Here is a 23,310-nt window from a genome sequence, read left to right as displayed (position 1 = left end):
TGGTTACTCTTTTTAACCAAATTCTTAGAGATGGCGAGTTACCACCAGATTCATGGAATAATGCCTCTATAACCCTCATCCTAAAGCCTGGTAAACCCTCCTCAGATTGTGGTTCCTACCGGCCTATCTCTATATTAAACGCCGACTACAAAATTTTTACATCTATATTAGCTAATCGGTTGGGCCGGGTAGCTCCTGATATTATAGCTCCGAACCAAAAAGGGTTTATTAAAGGGAGACAGCTCTCTGAGCTTACGTATGAATTAATTGGTTCGATAGATATTGCTATAAAGGAGGCAATCCCTCTGGTTGTCCTCACGCTGGACGCCACCAAGGCTTTCGACAGGGTGAATTGGCTGTACCTGTCGGAGGCCTTGAGGAGGTTCAACGTGGGGGACAGATTTCGGAGAACGATAAATCTTCTATATCGAAGCCCATCTGCTTCTCTGTTGATTAATGGAGGCTTGACGGAGCCCTTTATGGTCATGAGAGGAACCAGACAGGGTTGTCCCCTGTCTCCCCTCCTCTTTGATAAACCCTAAGAGACAGTATACTCATTAAACCTTTTATTTTTGGTGGCTGGGATAAGAAGGTGGCACTTTATGCAGACGATATTATGATTTTTTCTACGAGCTACGACGAAGCATACCCAGAGATAATCGAACAGGCCCTTAAATTTGGCAAAGTGTCAGGATATGAAATTAACGCCCTAAAGACAGAGTTAATGTCCTGGAATAATAATACAACTGATAATAACGGGACATCCAAAAACCAAATTCGTTATCTGGGGGTGAACATAGTTAAGGATATCAACGCGATTGCTTCTTTTAACTTCAACAAAGTAGCTGCAGAGTGTCGGAAACTTATGAGAGACTGGTCTCATCTTCCGCTCTCAGTTTTGGGTAAGGTTAATTTGGTGAAGATGAGTATCCTACCTAAAGTTTCTTTTTTGTTTAACTCAATTCTACTTTTTTTTGATCCAAAACTAATCTCAAAATTACAGAGCGCGATCACTAGCTTTATTTGGAACAGTAAAAGTCCCAGAATCTCGTGGAAAAAAATTAGGCGTCGCAGGGAGAAGGGAGGGCTGGCTGGACCAGACCTTCAAATATACGCATGGGCGTTTCAGCTATCGCATACGCGTATGTTGCTTAAAACCCCGACATCTATAGGTATGGGCCCTCTTTTTTCCACATTATTGGAATGCGAAGGAGTAAATCAAGCTGTTTTTTTGTTCAAATTTGGCGACCCCAAATTCTTTAAGAAGATAAAATTGAAAGTTCTACAAGGCATTGTATCTACTTGGTACAAAATTAGGCAAGCGATAAAGGTTGGTTACTATTCTGCGAAGGCTCCGATATGGAACCTACCCGCTCCCCCCTTATGGACAATAGATGCTCTTAATAATCCGCTAATAGAAGCTGGTATCAATAGTTGGGATGACTTGTTTATGGATGGGTCTCTACTTCCATGGGACTATCTAATTAATAAAGTAGGCCCAAGTCTGTCGAGATTTAAATATATCCAGATCTCCAGCTGGTCACAGTCATATAAAGAGCAGCCAACACGAAGTAACAAGCAACCTATTGGTGGCTATAGCGAATTGGTAACTTGCCTTTTAGACAGCCCAGTGGCAAAGAAAGAAATTTCGCGTTGGTACAATAAAATAATAGATGAAATAGATGTCAAATTTCATCTACCGACAACATTGTGGGCTGAACTAATGCCAGGCTTAGATGTGGAAGAGCTTTGGACCGCTTCTTGTTCAATGCTTTGGGACCTAGTTAAACCTTTGTGGCTTCGTAGGAATCACCTCTTTACAATACATAGGGCATACTATTCTCCCCATAGGTTAACTAAGTTCTCATTAACAGGCCCAGTCCTATGTCTTAGATGCGGGTCAATCGCAGCCTCGGATATACACATGTTTTTTGAATGTCCAAATCTATCGGATTATTGGGAAGCCATAAAGAATAAGTTATCACAATCCTTGGGTGAACATGTCTCTATAGACCTCACTCTTGTTATCTTTGGTCTGAAAAGTTAAACCCGTAACGCAGCAACTAATTTGATCTTTTATTCCATTCTAGCGGCACGTAGGGAGATATGTAGACACTGGAAAGATGCTCAACCGCCTACAGAACATGAATGGCGAACGTCACTCCTTCAAATTTCCAAACTAGATTTAGCCAGAGTAGGAAATCCCAATAGGAGAGCGTTCTGGGCCATGCTTGGATAGTAGTGACAAACCTGGGTTTTTTTTTTTTTTTTTTCCCCAGGTCCTATGATTAATGTGCGCATTGCCTATCCTAGTTATCAAGTCTAACAGTCTTGGTGCTAAAGGGGCCTCGATAATTCGGGCACTATCAACTGAGGTACCGCCTGAAGCAAGTTCATGCTTGGTCAATGTATATGGTGCTGATGGGAATTGGTCTCCCTACTCATCGTATGAATTCCCCTACCAGCTATAAGCTGAGATAGCACAGTACACGACCAGTCGTCTCTTTGCTCTGTGGTGGTTTTTTTTCTTGGTTTTGATAGATTGGAGCTATGCACGCAAATGAGGATAAAAAAAAAAAAACATTTATTTTATTTAAATAATACAGTATAAGTATTAAATCCATTTATCCACTTCCATACTTCAGTCATAACTGCATTCACTCAAAAAATCCTTCAGCACAATAGGAACAAGGTACACAGACACGACAATAGCAACACAAATAGGATAAACTGATGATATCTTGTAGTTCCTAGTATATCATGAGCTTTTCATCAAGATTGAAAAGACAGAGTCTATAAATACAAAAGATTTATATGATCAGGTGACAGTCAGTGGCTGGAAGCACGTGTTTCGGCACAAAAGTGCCTTTGTCAGGAAACCAAATGGTAGACTCTATATTCAATAGTACATCATCTGCATCCTGACCTTCTAGATGACATAGAAAAGTTTTTATGCGCTCAAAGTACCGAGACCTATTGAGTGACATAAAGGAAAAAGTTTACATTTTTACCGCGATGTAGGCTCCAGAACCGTTCTGTTGGTCGATGGTCTAAGAAAGATGATTAAAATGTATCTGGAAGTGATATTTATACTAGATCGTTTAAATAAAATACATTTTGTATTTGTTTATAGTGTGGTCTGTTGTCCCTATAAGTTGATGTAAAGCCATATTATGTTAATTTAGAACATATTTGAGTTGCCCTAGGTGTTTACACTGCAATGATTAATAGACAGAAGCAGATAAAAGTGATTAGCAATATAGGAACAGTGAAAAAGATAAGCGATTTCACCATCGTTCTAAAACAGTGTGTATAAGTACTGGGTATAGTGTACTCAGACTATGCGCTCCCTAACCTCTTTGCCTAGGGACGGTGTTCTGCCAAGAATCCCCTGTTGGACGATCTAACTCCCCATTACCTGAAGATGCTGTATGTAAGCCCCTCTCTTGGTCACAAGTTGGACATCCCTCCTCTCAAAGGGTAAACAGGAATCAGCCAAGGTGAGACTCTGACACAGCAACAACCTCGCAACGACAGCAGGCAGAGTGCTTCTATAAATTGAGAATGGAAAAGTGTGTATATTTATAATAACATCATCGATGCTTCCTTTTCCAGGCTTCAGCTGGGCCTATATTGTTTACTGTGTTTTGATAGCCATATCGCCTAATGAGCAATGATTCAGCATATGTTAATTTAAAAGATGCTAAAATTATTAAAAAGGCAATCAAACAGTTTTAAAACCAGAGCACACAGAAAGTAAGTATTAAAAATGTAAAAGCAAATAAAAATACATTTAAAATGACTTTAAGTTGTTAAAACAGGCTCAATCAAAAGTTTCCACCAAACAGAATAGCCAATTTTGTATGTGTTCCGAGAGGTAGACAAAACATTTCTGTTCCAAACCACCGCAGACGATGATCCCAGAGACACACCTCCGAGCAGGTTTATAAAGCAAATGTGTTCCCATCCTACCCCCACAGCAGCTGATAAAGGGGTGAGCATAGCCAGTGGAACATCCGCAGAAACAGAACCAAGATCCAAGATCCAACTCACCAGGAGTAGAAGGCTCCTAGAATGCATTCGGAAGCAATAGTAAACGCGAAGGACAGTAATACGAATGTACCTTTAAGGGGCCCACCCAGCATACCTCAACAATCAGATCTGCTTTCACAAACCTTCCAGACACCTTTGGTAGGTCAAATTACTACATACAAACATCCCATGCACTCAGAAAACTAGCTCACGGGGTCGAGCTTTCTCCTGCATTGCTCCTAATGTGTGAATGACCTGCAGTTAAACATCACAGCAAAACATTCAAGCCTCCTCCTTACTTCTTGAACTCTGTAAGAAGCTGAAGACCTGGCTTTTTTACTCATCACTCTTAGCCCCAGGATGCCAAGACCCACATCTGCTAGGGCACCAAGATATCCTCTTGAGGGATAGTGCACTTTACACATTACCATAAGATAAAATAAAATAACATAACCTAACATCAACACCTCACAACTATGTACCTTATCAGGTATGCAGGGACCTTGTGACACATAGCAGAGAAACTGCCTTGCCTAATCTATATATTGAGACCTGCTAACAAGGTGTTGTATCACTCAGTGTGCCCTTAGGTTTTATTTGTCATTTACTGCTTAGGGTTGAGGCATTTTCCACTCTCCTCCCAGCTCTGCCATTAAGGTGCTATGGAGAGACTTTGTGTATTGAGTCATTTCCCATCGTGATCCTCCAAAGATGAAGAAGCAGACCAACAATACCAGCCAGATCTCTTTTTTCCCAATGATCAGAAAGACGTGTGAACATAGCACCATACAAAAGCTTAATCATGCACAAATGCGCATGTACATAAGTAACATACTATACTCTTTACTGTTAAACTCAGGATGTGAAGGCAAAATAGCTTTTGAGGCTCTGACTTATCTGCCCCACATTATGTAATTTGTAATATAAATATAAAATTGTGCTGAGTATCCGCCTGGTGAGTTGCTGACCGATAGTGAGAAGGTAAGTAGGTGTCTTTTAGGTGAGATGTTGCACAGCCTGCATTCTCAACAACCCAGGGAGCGAGCAGCAAACCCTACTGAAATGAGCAATCACCACCCATACAGATGCATACAAAAACGTCCGTTGAGTTGAGAGGCAGCCAGTTCTAGATTCAAATCTCAAAGTGCTCCTCGTAAGGAGCTACATTCCATTAGGCCAGAAGGTCATAGTATATTGTTTCTAGCATATTCTTTACCAATATGGCGTTGAAATGTGCAAGAAGTGTGCTGTACCACCTGTGGACCAACCATACTTATTTATTCATGCCTCTGCTATCTGATTCAGTGTGGTGGGCACTCAAGAAAACTATCAAGTAAAGAAAGCAATCATTTATCTAATTGCCACTTTTACAGCTTCACAAATTTCAAATCCTTGTCAATTCTGTTCTGTTTGTCATTACATTAATGCAGAAAACCAAGTGTTAACCAAAGAAGCGGGCGGTTATCATGCAGTTTTTGAGCATTTGACATCCATAAGTATCCTATGATTACTGGATTTGAAACCTTATGATCAGTTAAGGAATACACTTTATGCCATACGTTGAAACCCTGAAGAAGTCTCTTCGGAGAAGAAACGCGTTGGCTATGTCAATGGAATTTTAAAGAGAAAATCTGGTTGTGAAAAATAAAGAGAACACTGCATCAAGAAACATATACCCTGGATCTGGACGCTTCTTTTTGTGCTACTTATTTTGAACTGTGACATGATACGTTAATATTATTGTTTATAGTGCTGAACCTTATTGTATTGAACATTGTTGTAGGATTTGTACCTATTTTGTGGGGAGTATAGAGGGGAGTACCCCCTGGTTTCGTGCACTATTCCATACTCAGAGACACTATTCATTTGTTGTGTGCGGATCTAATCAGCCTCCACCCTCAGCTTTTTGGTTTTTATTACATTAATGTGTATTGTGATTAGCATCGTCTCTGTATATCTGCTAGGACTTTACTTGAGGGTGTTCCAACTGTTTGTCTTATATACATGTGTTTCACAATGATTGTAAACACTGTTGAAAAACAGGGCTTGGGGACAAAACAACTGAAATCATTCTGAATTTTCCCTGTATTTTGATACACAACTTTTCTTTGTGTTGCAGGTTGAGCGGGAAAACGCCATTCTTGTGACCAACCTGCAGGAGTCCCAGACTCAGCTAGAGCACACACAGGGGGCGCTAACGGAGCAGCACGAGCAGGTGCATCGGCTGACGGAGCATGTCAACGCCATGCGGAGGCTGCAGAGCAACAAGGACTTCAAAGGGGACATGGACTGTGGCAGGGCCGCAGACTCAGGGGAGGGCACTCATGACTATGATGTGGACATCAACGGCTTGGAGATTCTAGAGTGCAAGTACAAGTTGGCTGTCACAGAAGTGATTGAGCTGAAAGCTGAACTCAAAGCCTTAAAGGAAAAGTATAATAAGCATGTAGAAAATTATACAGAGGAAAAAGCAAAGTTTGTGAGCAGAGTTCAAATGTTTGATGAGCAGGTATCGCGAATGGATAAAGAAAGAAAAGAAAGTCATGAGAAGCTCATGAACATGGAGCAAGAGCTGCACTTGATGACAAGTGTCGCAAACGAAAACCATAATACCCTCAACACAGCCCAGGATGAGCTGGTCACTTTCAGCGAGGAGCTGGCGCAGCTCTATCATCACGTCTGTCTTTGCAACAATGAAACTCCAAACAGGGTCATGTTGGACTATTACAGGCAAAGCAGAGGGAACCGCAGCGGAAGCCTTAAGGGTCCTGATGACCCCAAAGGTCTCTTGTCCCCGCGACTCACCCGAAGAGGCATGGCATCGCCGGTAGAGGCAAAGAACCTATCTGACCTGGTCCCAAAAGAAAGCACAGAGACCAGTAAAGAACAAAGCTCACCAAAGATGCCTATCATTTCTCCGGTCATCACCGCACCGCCATCTTCCCCAGTCTCTGATGCTAGCGACATTCGTAAGGAGCCCATGAATATATATAACCTCAATGCTATCATAAGAGACCAGATCAAACATTTGCAGAAGGCGGTGGACAGGTCCTTGCAGCTCTCCCGACAACGAGCAGCAGCAAGGGAACTGGTGCCCATGATTGACAAGGATAAGGAAACCTTATTGGAGGAGATTCTGAAACTGAAGTCTCTGTTGAGTACTAAGCGTGAACAAATTGCAACGCTAAGAGCAGTTTTAAAAGCCAACAAACAGGTACCCAGCTATTTTGTTGCTAACATCTCTGTATTAATCTTGACATTCATGCTTTTGCAGCAAAGAACACTCTTCCCAGTCACTGACATTAGATTTCACTTTTATTGGTGTAATCCTCTCATTTTCATATTGCAATTGTGAGATAAGAGTGAAGGTGAGGAACAGCAGAATCCCTAGGATTTTCCAATAACTAAATGCTATACTTAATTATCACTCCCTTTTATTTGTTTTTCTCTGGAAGCTGTTAACATGTATTGTTTTTCTTATTCACTGGTACTCATTTTATCAACCTTGGAATGTTAAAATGCTAAGTGGAGGAAGCAGGTTTCAAATCTGTACCCTTTAGGTTATACTCAGATCTCTACAATGGACGCATCAGTTCCTTCTCTATGTGTATTGCTGTACAGGGGGTGGCTTCAGGGCTGCCATGACTCAGCACTGAAAATATCCCAGGGCTTTTATTCTATACACAACTCTCTACTAGTACCTGCATCCAATTGAGCATTCCACTTACTCCTATCACTTAAATCACCTCCCATTTACTGGCAGTGTGCTCCGTCTGGCTTGAAAAACAAGCAACCCATTATAGGAAGGCAGAAGGACCCAGGATTTGGGGTAGGTAGCATGGTATTTAACACCTAGGGAGAAGCGAGAGGCTGGGAAGGGCCCACGCCCGCCTCTAAAGTGACTGCAAAACACAACAATTGGTGTGGTGTCCTTATGGTAAGAGCATCTGGGGTAAACTACCAGTTGCTACTCCTAATGATCCTATTTGGATAATGCTGGTATGTCTCCTACTGAACCTAGCAATTCCAAGAATCGGAAGAGGTGGACTCACTCACGTATTGTGACATGCTTCATCATAGGCTACCTCGTCCCACCCTGGTGAGATGGTACTATCAAAGTGAGCTCGACCTCTCACTGGACTATCCCCAGAAACAAGATTAATATCTATGAACGGCCCAGAGAGAGTTCATAGATAATAATCTTGTTTCTGGACAATGTGGGTCATGATTTTTTGCAAACAATACCTCGGGTATAACACAAAAGTATTCTTTTATTAAGGTGGTACACTTGGTATAATTAATAAAGAACTGTAAGGTATTGGCTGGGTATTTAGGTGGATGCTACGATCCTTGGATACCAATAGATTGAACCAACATGTTTCTGCCCTTTTAAAAGCCTAAATGGTCTTGGGCATTCATTAGGGTTATTTTCTTGGGCCCTGACCTTTTTTTAAAGAGAGGGTAAGGAATTTTGTTAGTAAAACCAGAGGAGACCTACCTCTCTGAAGATAAGCACCTGGATGTTATATCTAGTGCCTTCAGGTGTATTGCCTCATGGTCTGTTGCAGGGGGCATTTCCTAGACGTCTGGCTCTGTTTTTACTAACAAATTTCCTTACACTGTGTGCCACATTCATTTTAACGACCTGCGCCTGTCCACATAGGGATACATTGCTGAATCTTAGCAAGTAGGGGGTTCAGGTTGTCTTCTATAACATTTAGACCGGCGTTCAGAAGAATTCATAAGTATTTGAGATTATTTGTTTTCCCTGAAAAACTGTGGTCCTAGCACAAATATAGCAGAAGCAAGAGTCAAGGGCATAGCATCTCATTTCCCCCAGTTAATGCAGTAGCCTAAAAAGGTAGAATGTTTCAATATCAGGGTTGTAAGATGTGCAAAGAATGTTGCAGGTTTGGAGAGAGTCAATAATATGTCATCAGTTTAAACTAATCAATGTATAGTTTAGGACCCCCTGCCACTACTAACTATTGCCAGGGCAGAGAAAACACAAGTGTACAGACAATTCCATAAGCAAATAACTGTTTACTTAATAATGTTTGATATATTAATATGAAGGCCAAGCATACACAAGAAGGAAAAAATAAACATCCTTTGTTTTTACAAAATATCTCTAAAAACTATGAAATTTCAGTGTCTGTAACGTGACTGATTCAAAACAGAATAAATCATTCCAGGCATTCCTCTCATACAAACATGCATTCAATAATCAAAACAAGATCTTGATGACCTGAATACAGAATTGCTGTATGATGTTGCTTGAAAGCCTTAGTTCGAATTATACAATTTATGACAAATCTTTCTCATAGGATCAAATCTAATATCTGGGAGTAATCATTATTTTCAAGTCGTAATTCAGTAGGTCATAGGATATAGCAATACGTATATTCAGCATGAGAGTGAATATAGTGGCTTTGATTATCGATGAATCTTCATGGAAGCAAGTCTAAGCGCATTTCGGTAACCCAAGCGCCTTCATCAGGAAAGCCACAAGTAAAATATAACTCAAAATATATAGTAAGCACACACAGCCTTCTCGGTTTGTTATAAAAAAAGACAAAAGGGAATAGATAAGGTGAAAAGAAAGTGAATGCTCCAGTGAAAAAGTCCTTCGTCAAATTAGAGTGTCTAATTGAATCTTATCATCAAAAGATAAAAGAACAAACAAAAAAGATAAGAATGAGGGCCCAGTAAGGCTCTCAGATTCAACAGGGTGTTTGTAACTCAGGCGTGCAAAAAATAAGGATGAATCCTTACCAATGCTGGTAGTACAGAAAGCTGATGCAACTGGGAAATCTTTAAATTGCTGAGAGAAAAAATATGCAGGGACAAATAGTTTGAACAGGCCACTGTAAGGACAAATAAGAAAAATATTTTAGGGCCTTTGAATTTCAAATTAATGAAGAAATCGTCTAGAGTGCACATAATGGGGAATCCTCTAAAATTATGCCTTAAAAGATCTTTAAAATGCATATTGTACCTTGGTCAGTTCCCATAGGGTGCCAGGCAAAATAATCGAAGAGGTAATTTCTAGTAGGATGGAGTAAGCATCAACATTAATAAAAGAAATTCAATAAGATTTCCATCTAAATGAATCTAAATGCAGGGCATAAAGAAGAATGAATGATTAGAAAAGATTGAATGAAGGAAAATTCCTGTCAGTCCCCTTTAAAATTGCCAAAGAGGTAACCATCTTAACTGTCGGTATAGCCATGATGGATCTTATCAATAAGTATTTACCCTGAAATCTAGGTTTCGTTTCAACAAATCGAGAAATAGGGGTATTGAAGAAACAGCTTAGCTCAGATAACTATGTATCAAGACACATCACTCAATGGTTATCTAGGTTAAAAAGAGAAGCATAACTGAATGGAGAAGATGGTGTTTCATACAGCCATAAAAAAGCCTTCATAAATGATGTGATATGCTGGAATCAAAACTAAAAAGACTAACATGTTCATAGAAATATTAAAAGTACTGGAACACAATCACAAGAAAAAGGTCCTCAGAAAGTGAACCTATATGCGATACCATGTTGAGAAGTAGTGTGCATGGGGACAATTACTAAGGTGGTGAACATGAAAATATTTTCTTAATAGGACAAATTAACATCAACCTGTCTTTATTAGACTAAGTTAACCGGGGCTGGTGTTCTTACAATCAGTATAAAATGATGCCTTAATCTCGCTAACTGGAGTGAGGATGCCCCGCATATCTGGGTGATTTCTGATGCCTATCTCTAGTGGCTCAAGGGCAAGAATCAAGGGCAGCAGCGCATTCCTCTATTAATCCTAAAGGGTCGTGTGCTATGTCCTTTGCAGGAGACCACTACAGTGGGGTTAGTGTAGAGCCACTTCACCTTGGACAACAATTGTTGGCCAACACTCACAGAATCCAGCATCTGAATAGGTATACCCACTCCACCTAATCAAATGCGTTCTCAGTATCAAGCAAAACTACCAGCTTGCGCATGTGGGCCAGTGATCTTAAGCTTGATGCCGATGAGCATTGTGGTATGAATCCCACTTGGTCAGCATGTCTCAGTAACACTAATCGGCCCTATAGCCAATTTGCTAAAACCTTTACTAGGATCTTAAAATCAACATTGATGAAAGAGGTTGGCTTGTGACTTGCACAGTCGTAGGGGTCTTTGTCAGGTTTAAGCATGATTTATATTCTTATTTTATTAGTGTCTGTAAGTGGAGAGGAGCCTTCTTAGATTTCCTTTTTATGTTTATTTTGCAGTATTGTGCAAAGTAGTTGACTACGCCCGGGGTTTTGGAAGAGCCAGTAATCTGACCTATTTAATCTTCAGTGATGTCTCCCGCTAATTAAGCATTCCTCTCAGGGGCTAGCCTGGGTATCAGTATGTTGGTGAGTAACGCTGCCTTAATCCGGGTCGGCTCAAAGCATTCTGCCATATACAGTGTTATATAGCAAGTGCAAAATGTAAACAAGATATCAGTCTGATGAGTGAGCATCTCCCCTCTACCACGGCTGTAATCATGAGGGACGCTTCCTAATGGAAAATCAGAAAGCATCCTGCCTTTCAACATTCATAGTGTCCCTGTTTTAAACTCAACGTAAATTTTCCTTCTTGAGAAGAGTATAGCACTTTAAGTTCAGGTTTCTTCTGCAGAATTTCCTTGTGTCTTGTGAGTGTGATGCATTGTAATGTTTAGTGAGGTGGGCTACCTTTTCTTTTTTCTTTTTTATTTAGAGCTACTTGGACTGCAAACGCTTGTATTTTTGCAAAGCAAGAGACACACAAATGATGGATTGAATGCAGAACAAATCAAACATTCATCCCCAGTCAAGAGATCTGGGTTAACCCTTTCGCTGCTAGGCCTTCCCCCTCCCCCGTGCTAAGCCTTTTTTTTTGGCTACTTAGGGCAGTTCACACTTATGCCTCTGTAACGTTTTGTCCACATAAGGTATCAATGTAGGCACAACTCTGAATTCAGCAAGGAGTCATTTGTGTAGATCCTTCATGTTTTTTTCAGACTCTGAAGGGGTGGGCGGTCCGACGTCATGCTGACTGACATGATTGTCTGTTCTCCCTCGGCGGCTCTGAACTTAAGTAAACTGAGTCAGTTTACTTAAGTTCACAGACGCCGAAGGAGCTGCAGGCGCGGGCGGCTTGTGGGGCAACGCCCCAGCACCCTAATGGACGCACCACCACTGGCAGAAATGCATAGAAACTCAATAGGTCAGTTGCTGTACAATTATGGGTTTCGCTAATTCTCCAGATAGAAATGGTACTTCACTTGTGTGGGTAGGCCTAGAGCCCGCGACAGAAAATGGCCCAAAACGCAACGTGGACACACTACATTTTTACAGTGAAAACAGATCCTTTTCTTGCAAAGTGCCTAGCTGTGGATTGTGTACGCTAGCTCTGCCAGCACCTAGGGAAACCTAGCAAACCTATATATATTTTAATACAAGACACTCAAAGGAATCCAGGATGGCATTGCTTGAGTGGTTCCCACCAGGTTCAGTTACTCGGAATCCCACGCAAACCTCGAACTTCGTAAAAAAAAATCCTCATATTTATGTGATGAAAAGTTATGGAATCTGTGTGTATCCACAACATTCCACCCACCCCGCATTCCCCAAAGTCTTCCAATAAAGAAGGTACCTCACTTGTGTGGGTAGGCCAAATGCCCCCAACAGAAATTTGAACACTAGCTCTGCCGGCCCCTAGGGAAACCTAGCAAAACCTATACATTTTCGAAAACTAGACACCGAAGAATCCATGATGAAGTGACTTGTTTGGCTCTCACCAGGTTCTGTTACCCAGAATCCCTTGCAAACCTCAAACTTTGTTAAAAAAACACATTTTCCCCAAATTTTCCACTCTGTGATGGAAAGTTCTGGAATCTGTGTGGGTCCAAAAACTTCCACCCATCCCGCAAGTCTCCCAATAAAAAAACGGTACCTCACTTGTGTGGGTGGGCCAGGTGCCCACAGAAGGGAAGAGCCCAAAACGTATTGTGGACACATTAAAATTACCTATAACAAAATGACCTCAAATTTAACTGAAAAAATCAATTTTTGTGTAGGAAAATTGTGGGATCACCGGACTGACACAAATTTCCTACCAGCCAGCGTTCCCCCAGGTCTCCCGTTACAAATGGTGCCTCACTCGTGTGGGTGGGCTAAATGCCCGCGACATGCAGGGGCTCAAAACGTATTGTGGAGACATCAAAATTGCCCATCACAAAACAACCTGGTTTTGCAAGGGGAGTCACCTGGTTTTTTGGCCCCGGGCTCGGGGGCATCTAGGGAAATCTACCAAACCCACACATTTCTCAAAACTAGAGACCCGGGGATGTCCAGGGAGGTATGGCTTGCGTGGGTCCCCCAAAGTATTCCTACCTAGAATTCCCTGCAAACCTCAAATTTAGCTGAAAAAAATCACTTTTTCCACACATTCTTGTGTCAGATCACCGTGCCGGCACAAATGTCCTACCATCCAGTATTCCACTTGGTCTCCTAAGTAAAATGAAACCTCACTTGGGTGGCCAAGGGCCTGTGCCAGGGATGGGCCAAAAACATAATGATTAAAGGGTTAGCACAGCAAATTCTAAGCGCTGCATTTTTTTAAACATACGTTTTTAGCCGATTCTGTATTGGACAGCCACACAAGTGAGGTATCATTTTACTCAGGAGACCCTATGAAAGCATGTTGCCATAAGATGAGTGGATTTCATTGAAATTACGTACACACCCAACATAGGAATGTGTGATGACAGTTATGAAAAGTGACCCCCGAACATGGTTCATGTTCCTTTCATGGTCCCTTAGTGCCAGTATCATGTAAACACACTGAAAAGCTGGAAATTAGCAGTTCCTGAGGACACTCTGAGTGGCTGTAAGCTGAGCCTTCAAGAACACAGTGCAACTCACTTCATAAACGGTAGCTGCTTCTGCCACAGGAAACAACTTTTTTGTGACCTAAGACCAAGAGTGCAAAGTATTGACTTACGCATGTGTGTACCCTTGGTACCGCTCTGTCCACAAAGAGTCCAAGTGTATTCGAAAACCGACGGAATACCGGCACTACTTGGAAAATTGAAACAAATGGCTCACAAGGCAGTGATATCTGCCGTCAACAAAGAGTACTGAGTCGTACTACTCATAGTGAAACTTCACCAGACACCATTCCTATTGGCATTCTGTATTCACACCCCCCAAAACAAATAGAAATGACTGGATTAAAGAATAAACTATAAAAGTAGATCAAGTTTATTTTCACAAACTATACACGCAACAAGCTCCTTGTAGGAGGGATGAGCAACGGTGCAGTCCCCCTGTAGGCACAGCCATTTTACAAACATCTGTAGTAGATGCCCATGGGTAATTGTTCGCGCTCTATAAATGTCAGTAAATAAATAAATAAATAAAGACAGACTGCCACACCCTTGTGTTGGTGTGAGGCACCAGGAGCTAAGTCTGATGAACCGTCTCTGTGCAGATGCGACCGGTGGCTCAGTCATGCAGCAGTTGGTGCCCCAGGGCCAGCACTCATGCACTTTGTTTATTTTACTCTCCTGTGGCAGTCCTGAGAGATTTCAATCAGAGAAAAGCTGGAGACTTGGGTGGCAACAGCAGAGGGCCTCCTGATGGCGCACAGCCAAAGAGAAGGACGGAGGACGAAAGCAGAGGATAGCAGCTCGCTCTAGAAGAGTCGCTGCTCTTCCACACATGCACCTGGTGATCTGCCACTGCAGGAAATAGTATATGTGTGCTGCTGCCTGAAACCCGCGAATGTACCTGCGTGTATAACGGCTTACAGAGCGCAGAAGGGGGACGCACAAGAATCCTTGCTGGCAGTTGTTCATCATAAGAGTGATTCAGAATGGTAACACACATCCGTATCCTACCAGGTTTACATGCAGCCATAGAGAAATGCTATATATTTAAGCAGCTATGGGCGCCGAAGCTCAACGTGCACCCACTGAAATACGAGCAGGAAACCAAGGGAAACAAGCATTTGCAATGCAATAGGTCTTTCATTTAGGAGAGTTTGAGCTATTTGCATTGAAATGACTATGCCAATAGCTTAACTTTGCGCAAATGGGAGACTTATTGCATTGTGAATGCAGGGGGATGTAAGAGGGGTTGGGGTTAAATAGGATACAAGGCAATGAGGAGCGTGAAGTGGGTGAGACGGAAGGGGGGCGAGTGGTGCTTGAGGGACAGAAGGAGAGGACAGGCGGGGCAGACGAGCGAAGAATGCAATAGAGTGACAAGGGAGGCAGTGCAGCGGGAGTAGAGAAGGGAAGCTGGGAAGTAAAGGAGCAGTGGATGAAAAGGGGAAGGGGGCAGTGGGTGAGAAGCTTCAGGGGTGGGGTGAAGGGTGGCAGGAGAAAGGAGACTGCGGGGAATGTAGAAGGGGCTGGCAGAGAAAGATAGGTGGGGTGAAGACCTATCTTGCTTGAAGCTAGCACTTGGGATGCTCTTTGACCGCTGGTTCCACGGTGCCACCTACTGAGCTGCGGGCGCTATACGGCAGGAGGTGGTGCCGGCGTCAGCCCAGAGCCAAGGCCGGGCACCGTGGTCTAGGTCCGCTCATGCATGGATTGTTAGTTTGTGGTGGTGCGGATATGTGTTCTAAAAACCGCTCCGGGCCGTGCAGAGCAGTGCACACTGCGAAAATGGCAGCGGCTCCTTTTTTGTCCTCAGCATCAGTGTGCCAAACAGCTCCCGAACTGCGCTGGAGAGCAGGCAGGGGAAGCCTGAGAGATCAGCAGAGCAGCGACCTGCAGTGCCTACCACTAGTGGGAGGGGAAGCCAGCGTGTACATGCGGGTTGTTGGAAACACGGTCCGTGGGAAATAGTTTTGAGCTTGTGGCTGCCTAGCTGTAGTGCGCATGCACAGCGATCCTGTGTGCGTGAGCATTATGGAACATGTTCAGTGGCCATGTTGGGGACACCTACTAAAGAGAGGAAAGTGCAACAAGGCTAACAGCGTACCATAGAGCTGTGTGTCCTGTATAGCCCACCTTAGGAGGGGCGCGGCCATGTTAAGACTATAGCGAGACTGAGCTGCAAAGGAAAACCACGTACAGCGCAACATGGCTGCTGTGTAAAAATAGAGTGGGCTGAAGGGGTACTAGGACATAATTCTTTTAGCAGGCACTGACGGGGAGGCAATGTACATGAAATGGGAATGAGGGAAGTACCGAAGAGTTATGACGAGGAGCGCCGTGAAGGGAAGAGGCAACTGCCGGATTAGGGGGGAGCACATTGCACCGGCAGCGTTTAGTGCAAGCAAGTTCGGAAGACGGGACAGTACAACGCAGAGAAAAGGGTTGGCGCTGCAAGGTCGTGGTGAAGAAAAGAAAAGAAAGCATCATAGAAAGAAAGAAAGATACTTTGGAGGGTGTGGCCGGCGAGCTGAACCAAGCGCAGCTGTCGGTGACTTGGCGTGAGGCCTACAGTTTAATGAAGAAAGTGCGTATCCACAGTAATAAAACTCATCTGTATACCGCCGCAAGTACATGTATTGATGACTATAGCTCTCGCAGAGCGTGCAGCGCTAGGCAAGACATAAAAAAAAGCCAGGGCTTGAGCGACCACCATCTGTTTCCAATTAAAGCGACCGCAAGACGCGGGCGCGATAATTGGAAACAGATGGCGCTGATGCTCGCTTTCGCAAGCCGTAGACCTTGGGCAGATACAAAGGTGGGACATGCACCCGCCTTTGTCCAATTGAGTGCTGTCTTTTTATAAAGACCTACAAAAAGCCCAATAGTGTGTGCGCATCACACGCACAAGCTTCAAGAAAACCAAGAGGCCCTCTCCTAGAGCAACCCATGCACACTGTGCTAGACGAGACCTAAAAATAGTCGCCTAAACAACCAAAGCGTAAAAGTACAGTACTTGGTTCCTGCACTGTGGGAGGAACAAAAGAAAAAAAGGAGGGACAAAGAGGCCGGACTGACAACTAACAAGCAGGGATTTTTAAAGGACACTAAAACAAACAAATAAAAATAAAAAACAGGGGGATGGCTTTAAGCCCACAAGAAGTATATACTAAAGTATACACAAGAGGTCTTGAATGCTCGACCTTAAAACAGTGGATACATTGGGAATAGGTAGTCTGGTTGGTGTTGGTGTAGGAGCAGTGAGGTGGCCAGCCTGCCTATCTATGAATGAGGCCCTTAATCTATGATTTTAAAAAAAGTTGCCATTGTGTGTACTTATGTATTTTTACTTTAATTACAACATGTTGTAAGGTCTTCAAATGTCACCATTCTGCACCTGCGACGTATTTTGCTTAATCTTCTACTTCCAACACAATGAATCCATTGACACAGAATTACCTCATTTTCATCAATTAAAGTTTACTTTTAATCAAATCAGTTCAACAACTGCACAGGTCATCTCAGTGGGTCCGTGTTCATTGACTTCCTGTTCTTGTTTCCTTCTCTACACTTCGTTTTTTTCCCTATGGCATTTTCTGCCTTAGACATTAGTCTTTTCTCTCTCACCCCTCCAATCCCTTCCTTCTCTCACGCCCCTGCTCCCCTCAATCCTGGGTATTGTCTTGTGGCAAGACCCTCCCAACTCATCACTGATTAGAACTCCACACTACCTAACTTCTCTTCCTCGAGAGTAAGCCCAGGCAGCTAGGTAAAAGACAGAGAGATTAAGGGAATCTTCCTGTTTGACTGTAAGGGCTTGAATGCTAGAGCCAGAAATCCTGTCCAGCTTTCCCCCCTCACATTCCTCACTAAATCGTATCCCCTGCCTCGACCCTCTTAGTCAGAAAACCAAAAAATTTCCTTTCACAGAAGCTGTGTTTGACTGACCATTCCTGATGTCTTTCTGAGGTCCTCAAGTTGCACCATCACCACTCCTGGGTGGAAGATTTAGTTCCTTTTACATGTGTTGTATGAACATCGCTTTGGTTGCTCCTCCTGCACTTCTGGGAATACTCTTCAAAGCACATATTGTGTCTGCCCCATTTCTTTGGGGTCTTCTCTACTGCTCCTATGTATACACTTCGATCAAGTGCAGTGGAGGTTCATAAGGCCCATTCCATAGGTTGTTCTCTGCGCTCCTAAGTGGACTCCTCAGATCATATATCATGGGCTGGTGCATAATATTCAACACCTCAATGTCTCCTTGTAGAATATACCATAGTGCCTGCTTAAGGATCACTCCTTCGCTGCACTCACAGACTCAACTGAGCAAATGTTATAGCCTGGCGTTTCATTTCAATTAGTCTGGATTGCTCCCTTCCACATATGTGTGTACTACTTAGGTATACACTCTGCCTGAATAATGTCTATCACTGTGAGTTCCTTCAGTCGGGAATCGATGAAATCCTCATTGATATTTTAAGGTTGGGCGAATTGTGGGGGATGCTCTGGCACTTTTGACCATCACGACATATCCTGTGCTTGTTGAACAATGTCCATGCCTATGGGTTACTTTCTCCTGCTCCTATGTGGGCTCTGGGGCACATACTATACTGGATGCAAGTTTGCTTTAACGCTCAAGGGTATCACCAATATCAATATGAGTCAACCGTATGAAACGGACCATACCAAAGATGGATGGGATCCACCTGCGCAACCCTATATGTCATCACCCTCTTCACCTACACTCATGCATCGGTGCAAGTGCGAATTTTGCAGAGTCTCTGCTATATATGCATGACTCCAAAACACAGGCCATACTATTATCACGTACTTTCTGTCCATACATGTGAGGCATCTACGGAATCTTTCGTCTATACTTGACCCCTTTTCGCTTCAGATCTGGGCATAGCAGCAGCGATATTCAATAAGAGCACAATGCAGATTTTCATATAGTTTATCAAAATAATACCTATGTAGGCCAAACGACAGACACACCCTGTCATCCTCAGCACTGCCACAGGGTACCGGGTTACCCAGCTGTAAACTGCTCGCGGATCCTCTGTAGGGGTCTATCATGAACACAACTACAATACAATAATAAGCAAAACTGTGTTTTATGGTCACATTTTGCTTAAAGAACGTGCTACTTCCAAAAATGTAGTTTGATCAGCAACTGTTCTTGTCCTGTGTTGATAATTTCTGACTTGTCACAGGAAAGCACCGCTTTTAGCAGTGGTTTTATGCTCACGGTCCCAATGTGAGTGAGGACTACCAGATCTATTTGAAAATACAGAAAGCGCTGAATGTGTCGAATGTTGAATCGGATGGGAAATCGCCTGCCTTGGTTTAGTCCTGCCCCGGGGAGTGTCGTCTCTTGCTTCAATGCGTTTGAAGGTAATGGGTTATTTCAGACACATGCAGAGGAGCCTCCCTACTGCGCCATTGACCTTTCCACACACAGTCGATATTCTAGTCTGGGTTATGCAATCCATGTCTCTAAATTACAAAGGCAAGGGTGACTATGAGTAACCTCCGAAAGAGGGTGCCCCAGAGTGAATGTAACATCCCCAGAATGTGCCCCAGAGGCAATGTCACATCCCCAGAGGGTGTCCCAGAGGGAATGTCACATCCCCAGAGGGAATGTTACATCCCCAGAGGGTGTCCCAGAGGGAATGTTACATCCCAAGAGGGTGTCCCAGAGGGAATGTTACATCCCCGGAGGGTGTCCCAGAGGGAATGTTGCATCCCCAGAGGGAATGTTACATTACCAGAGGGAATGTTACACCCCCAGAGGGTGCCCAAGAGGGAATGTTACATCCCCAGAGGGTGTCCAAGAGGGAATATTACATCCCCAGAGGGTGTCCCAGAGGGAATGTTACATCCACAGAGGGTGTCCCAAAGGGAATGTTACATCCCCAGAGGGTGTCCCAAAGGGAATGTTACATCCCCAGAGGGTGTCCCAGAGGGAATGTCACATCCCCAGAGGGTGTCCCAGAGGGAATGTTACATCCCCAGAGGGTATCCCAGAGGGAATGTTACATCCCCAGAGGGTGTCCCATAGAGAATGTTGCATCCCCAGAGGGTGCCCAAGAGGGAATGGTACATCCTCAGAGGGAGTGTTACATCCCCAGAGGGTGTCCCAGAGTGAATGTTACATCCCCAGGGGGTGTCCCAGAGGGAATGTTACTTCCCCAGAGAGTGCCACAGAGTGAATGTTACATCCCCAGAGGGAATGTTACCAGGCCTGGACTGGCCATAGCGGGCACCGGGCAATCCCCAGGTGCGCCACAAGGGTGGGGGCCGGTTTTGAGCCGCTGGGGGCCGAAAAAACGGCCCTGCAACAAAATCGCCCAAAAAGCGGCCCTAGCAGTGCGCTCGGCGGCACCTCCAACCCCCCCTCCTCCCGCTAGTGGGGCGGGGGGGGGGGGGGGGGGTTCCGAGCACTTTGCTAGGGCCGGTTTTGGTTCCCAGTCCGGCCCTGAATGTTACATCCCCAGAGGGTGTTCTAGAGTGAATGTTACAACCTCAGAGAGTGCTACAGAGTGAATGTTACATTACATCCCCAGAGGGTGTCCCAGAGTGAATGTTACATCCCCAGAGGGAATTTTGCATCCCCAGAGGGTGTCCCAAAGGGAATGTTACATCCACAGAGGGTGTCCCAGAGGGAATGTTGTGCATCCCCAGAGGGTGTCCCAAAGGGAATGTTGCATCCGCAGAGGGTGTCCCAGAGTGAATATCACATCCCCAGTGGGTGTCTCAGAGTGAATGTTACATCCCCAGTTGGTGTCTCGGAGTGAATATTACATCCTCAGAGGGTGTCCCAGAGTGAATGTTGCATCCCTACAAAGGGTGAACTGGTGACAAGTTGTAGAATTCCTTCAGAAGGTCACTAAAATAGAAAGAGTTTCTCTAGTGATAAGACAGAATACTCGGAGATACTTCATATTCGAAGGAAGTCAGTGATCGGGAACACATGGTCCATTGCAGTTTAAGGGCTAACAACGAAAGTGAACATGAGTTAGATCAGACCATCTGTATTCAACATGCGGTTTAGGCCGACTTGTACCCTTAAACCTTAATGCTAATTCCTAACTATAAATCTCAGTTTATAAGTAAGACTGTTAGCGCACTAGTTATTCTTTAGAACACTCTGGAACATTCTGTCATTGGGCTATATTTTGGCTACATCTGGCTAATATTTTGGCTACATGTGTTTTTTTTTGTCTCTGGTGGCCATCTTTGGGCTACATTTGGCTACATTGGGCTACATTTGGGCTCTAACATATATATATAACCCAATGTAGCCCAATATATATTTTTTCAAAGTTAACTCTCGTTAAAACCAATTGAGCATATATCTTGAGACATAGCAAAGGCACATCGGGCTACCAGTCCCTACAATTTTTTGTGAATTTTTTTTAATATATATATTTTGTAAAAAAAATTTTGCCTTGGTGCGCTCCCGGTGCGCGCCCTGGGGAGTGCACCGGAAAGCGTAATTATATGAAGCGCCCCGGGGCGCGCACCGGGTAGCGTCCCGTGAGCGCCATTATCGCGAATGAAAACATGATCGTGACGTATCGCGTAGCCGCGTCTGCGTGAAACGCACGGCGTAAGCGCACCCGGAAGCACTCGTGCGAATACGATCGCGCATCGTAAACTTCCGACGCGCTTACGCTACGCGACCCGGAGCACGCCCCCGGGCGCGCATAGCGTAAGCGCGTCGGGTCATGTGACCTGAAAATAACACTTTCATTGGTTCATAACCGTTTTGGTTTCATAATAATGAAGCCACTGGTCATGTGACCTGAAAATAACACTTTTCATTGGTTCAAAACATTTTTTTTTCCTTCTGATGAAAGACCCCACCTTTTTTCCTTCTTCTGACTTTGTCCTTTGACTGAGGAAGACCTGCTTGTACCTCTCTGAACCATTTTGATCTTTATAATGGCTTCAGTAGCAGCAGCAGCTGGTGCATCTGCACCACCACCACCACCACAACAACCAAGAGGACCACCACAAGATTTCATTGGTGGTCAACAAGAGGAGGAAGAGGAGGAGGAGGAGGAGGAAGAAGGGAGGAGAACATTTCTCCAAGAACAAAATACCCCATACCACACATTATTCGGGAGTTTTTTTCGGTTCCACAGGGGAAGAAAAAGGTAAATGCAGCCAAGGTGACTTGCCTGATCTGTGACATGGAACTTTCTAGGGGGAACCCTAATAAAAAATATTCCTTTGGAAATCACACGATGATCCGCCACATGCAGCGCAAGCATCCTATAAACTTTTCTGCTGCAGAGATGAGGGAACTGGCCAGTAACCCTCCCCAATCAACAAGAACCAGCTCAAAAAGGAAGCAACTCACTGCGTCTGCACCAGAGGAAAGTGAGACGATGCCGTGCTTTCAGCCACGATTTGCAGATTTCAGAATCACATATAAATATTGTGGGAAGACCATCTCCTACGGAGAACAGAGCGTAAAGCTCATCGTCCTTGCTGGGGACAACCACAAATGCCCCAATCAACCCTAATTATTTATTTTCTTTTTTTTTTGCTCCAGTTGAGCCATTTTCAATTCCCTGTTTTTTCGTTTCTCCCCTCGAAAAATACAAAAACAATATAAAAGTGTTCTGAAAACCCAAAAAAAGTACAAAATGGTTCAAAAAACATTAAAAAAATATAAAACAACAAAAAGAAGAAAAAAAACAGTTCTTTTTAGAACTACCTCCAATTTCAAAAAAAGGCTAAATTTTTTAAAAACTCTATTATTCATTTTTCCCCATGGTAAGCTCCCCGGTCCGCTTCCTGGTGCTCGTACCGGGCGCTCCCCCCGCGCAAATCAAAAAAGAAAAAAAAAATTGGGGGCCCCGCTGGGCCCTTTTATGGCCCCCACATCAAACCTAGGGGGTCAGGGGTGTCTATCCCTGCCCCCTTATGGTCATTTCCCCCTTTTTTTTCCATCTCTTGTGTCTCTATCCTACGGAGACACAAGATGGCGGCCGCTCCGCACTGTTTCGAATGTTTACAGACATCCGAGAGCCAATCAGCTTTCTGTGCGCAAGTCGCGTGGCGCGCCCGGAGCGCTCCCTGGAGCGCGTACCGGGGCGCTGCCATAGATATATATATTTTTTTTAACCTAAATTACTCAAAATCCACTGGAACACATATCTTGAGACATAGCAAAGGCACATCGGGCTACCAGTCCCTACAATTTTGCCAAGTTTGGTGGAAATCCATTCAGCCGTTCGGGCTAAAAGTGAGGTCGACTGCCCTATGGAAATTAACATGGGGAAAACGCGTTTTGGGACCCCCCTTTTATCTCGGCCCCCGCTTGACGCATCCCCCCCAAACTTTCAGGGAAGGACCGGAGCTCGACGAGGCC

General features: G+C 43.9%; 1 protein-coding gene across 4 annotated transcripts in view; it reads left to right on the top strand.

Annotated features, from left to right (window-relative positions):
- BICD1 (BICD cargo adaptor 1) overlaps positions 1-23,310 on the top strand; it is an 808,512-nt gene that overhangs the window by 491,745 nt on the left and 293,457 nt on the right. For all 4 annotated transcript variants that reach the window (XM_086952776.1, XM_086952778.1, XM_086952777.1 and 1 more), the window contains exon 5: positions 6,152-7,246. In XM_086952776.1, coding sequence (XP_086808902.1) covers positions 6,152-7,246 — 1,095 coding nt within the window. The remainder of the gene's footprint in view (positions 1-6,151; positions 7,247-23,310) is intronic.

The sequence above is a fragment of the Lissotriton vulgaris genome, chromosome 1_2 (genome assembly GCF_964263255.1).
Source record: "Lissotriton vulgaris chromosome 1_2, aLisVul1.2, whole genome shotgun sequence".
Taxonomy (NCBI): domain Eukaryota; kingdom Metazoa; phylum Chordata; class Amphibia; order Caudata; family Salamandridae; genus Lissotriton; species Lissotriton vulgaris.
This window is presented reverse-complemented; position numbering and strand designations above follow the sequence as displayed.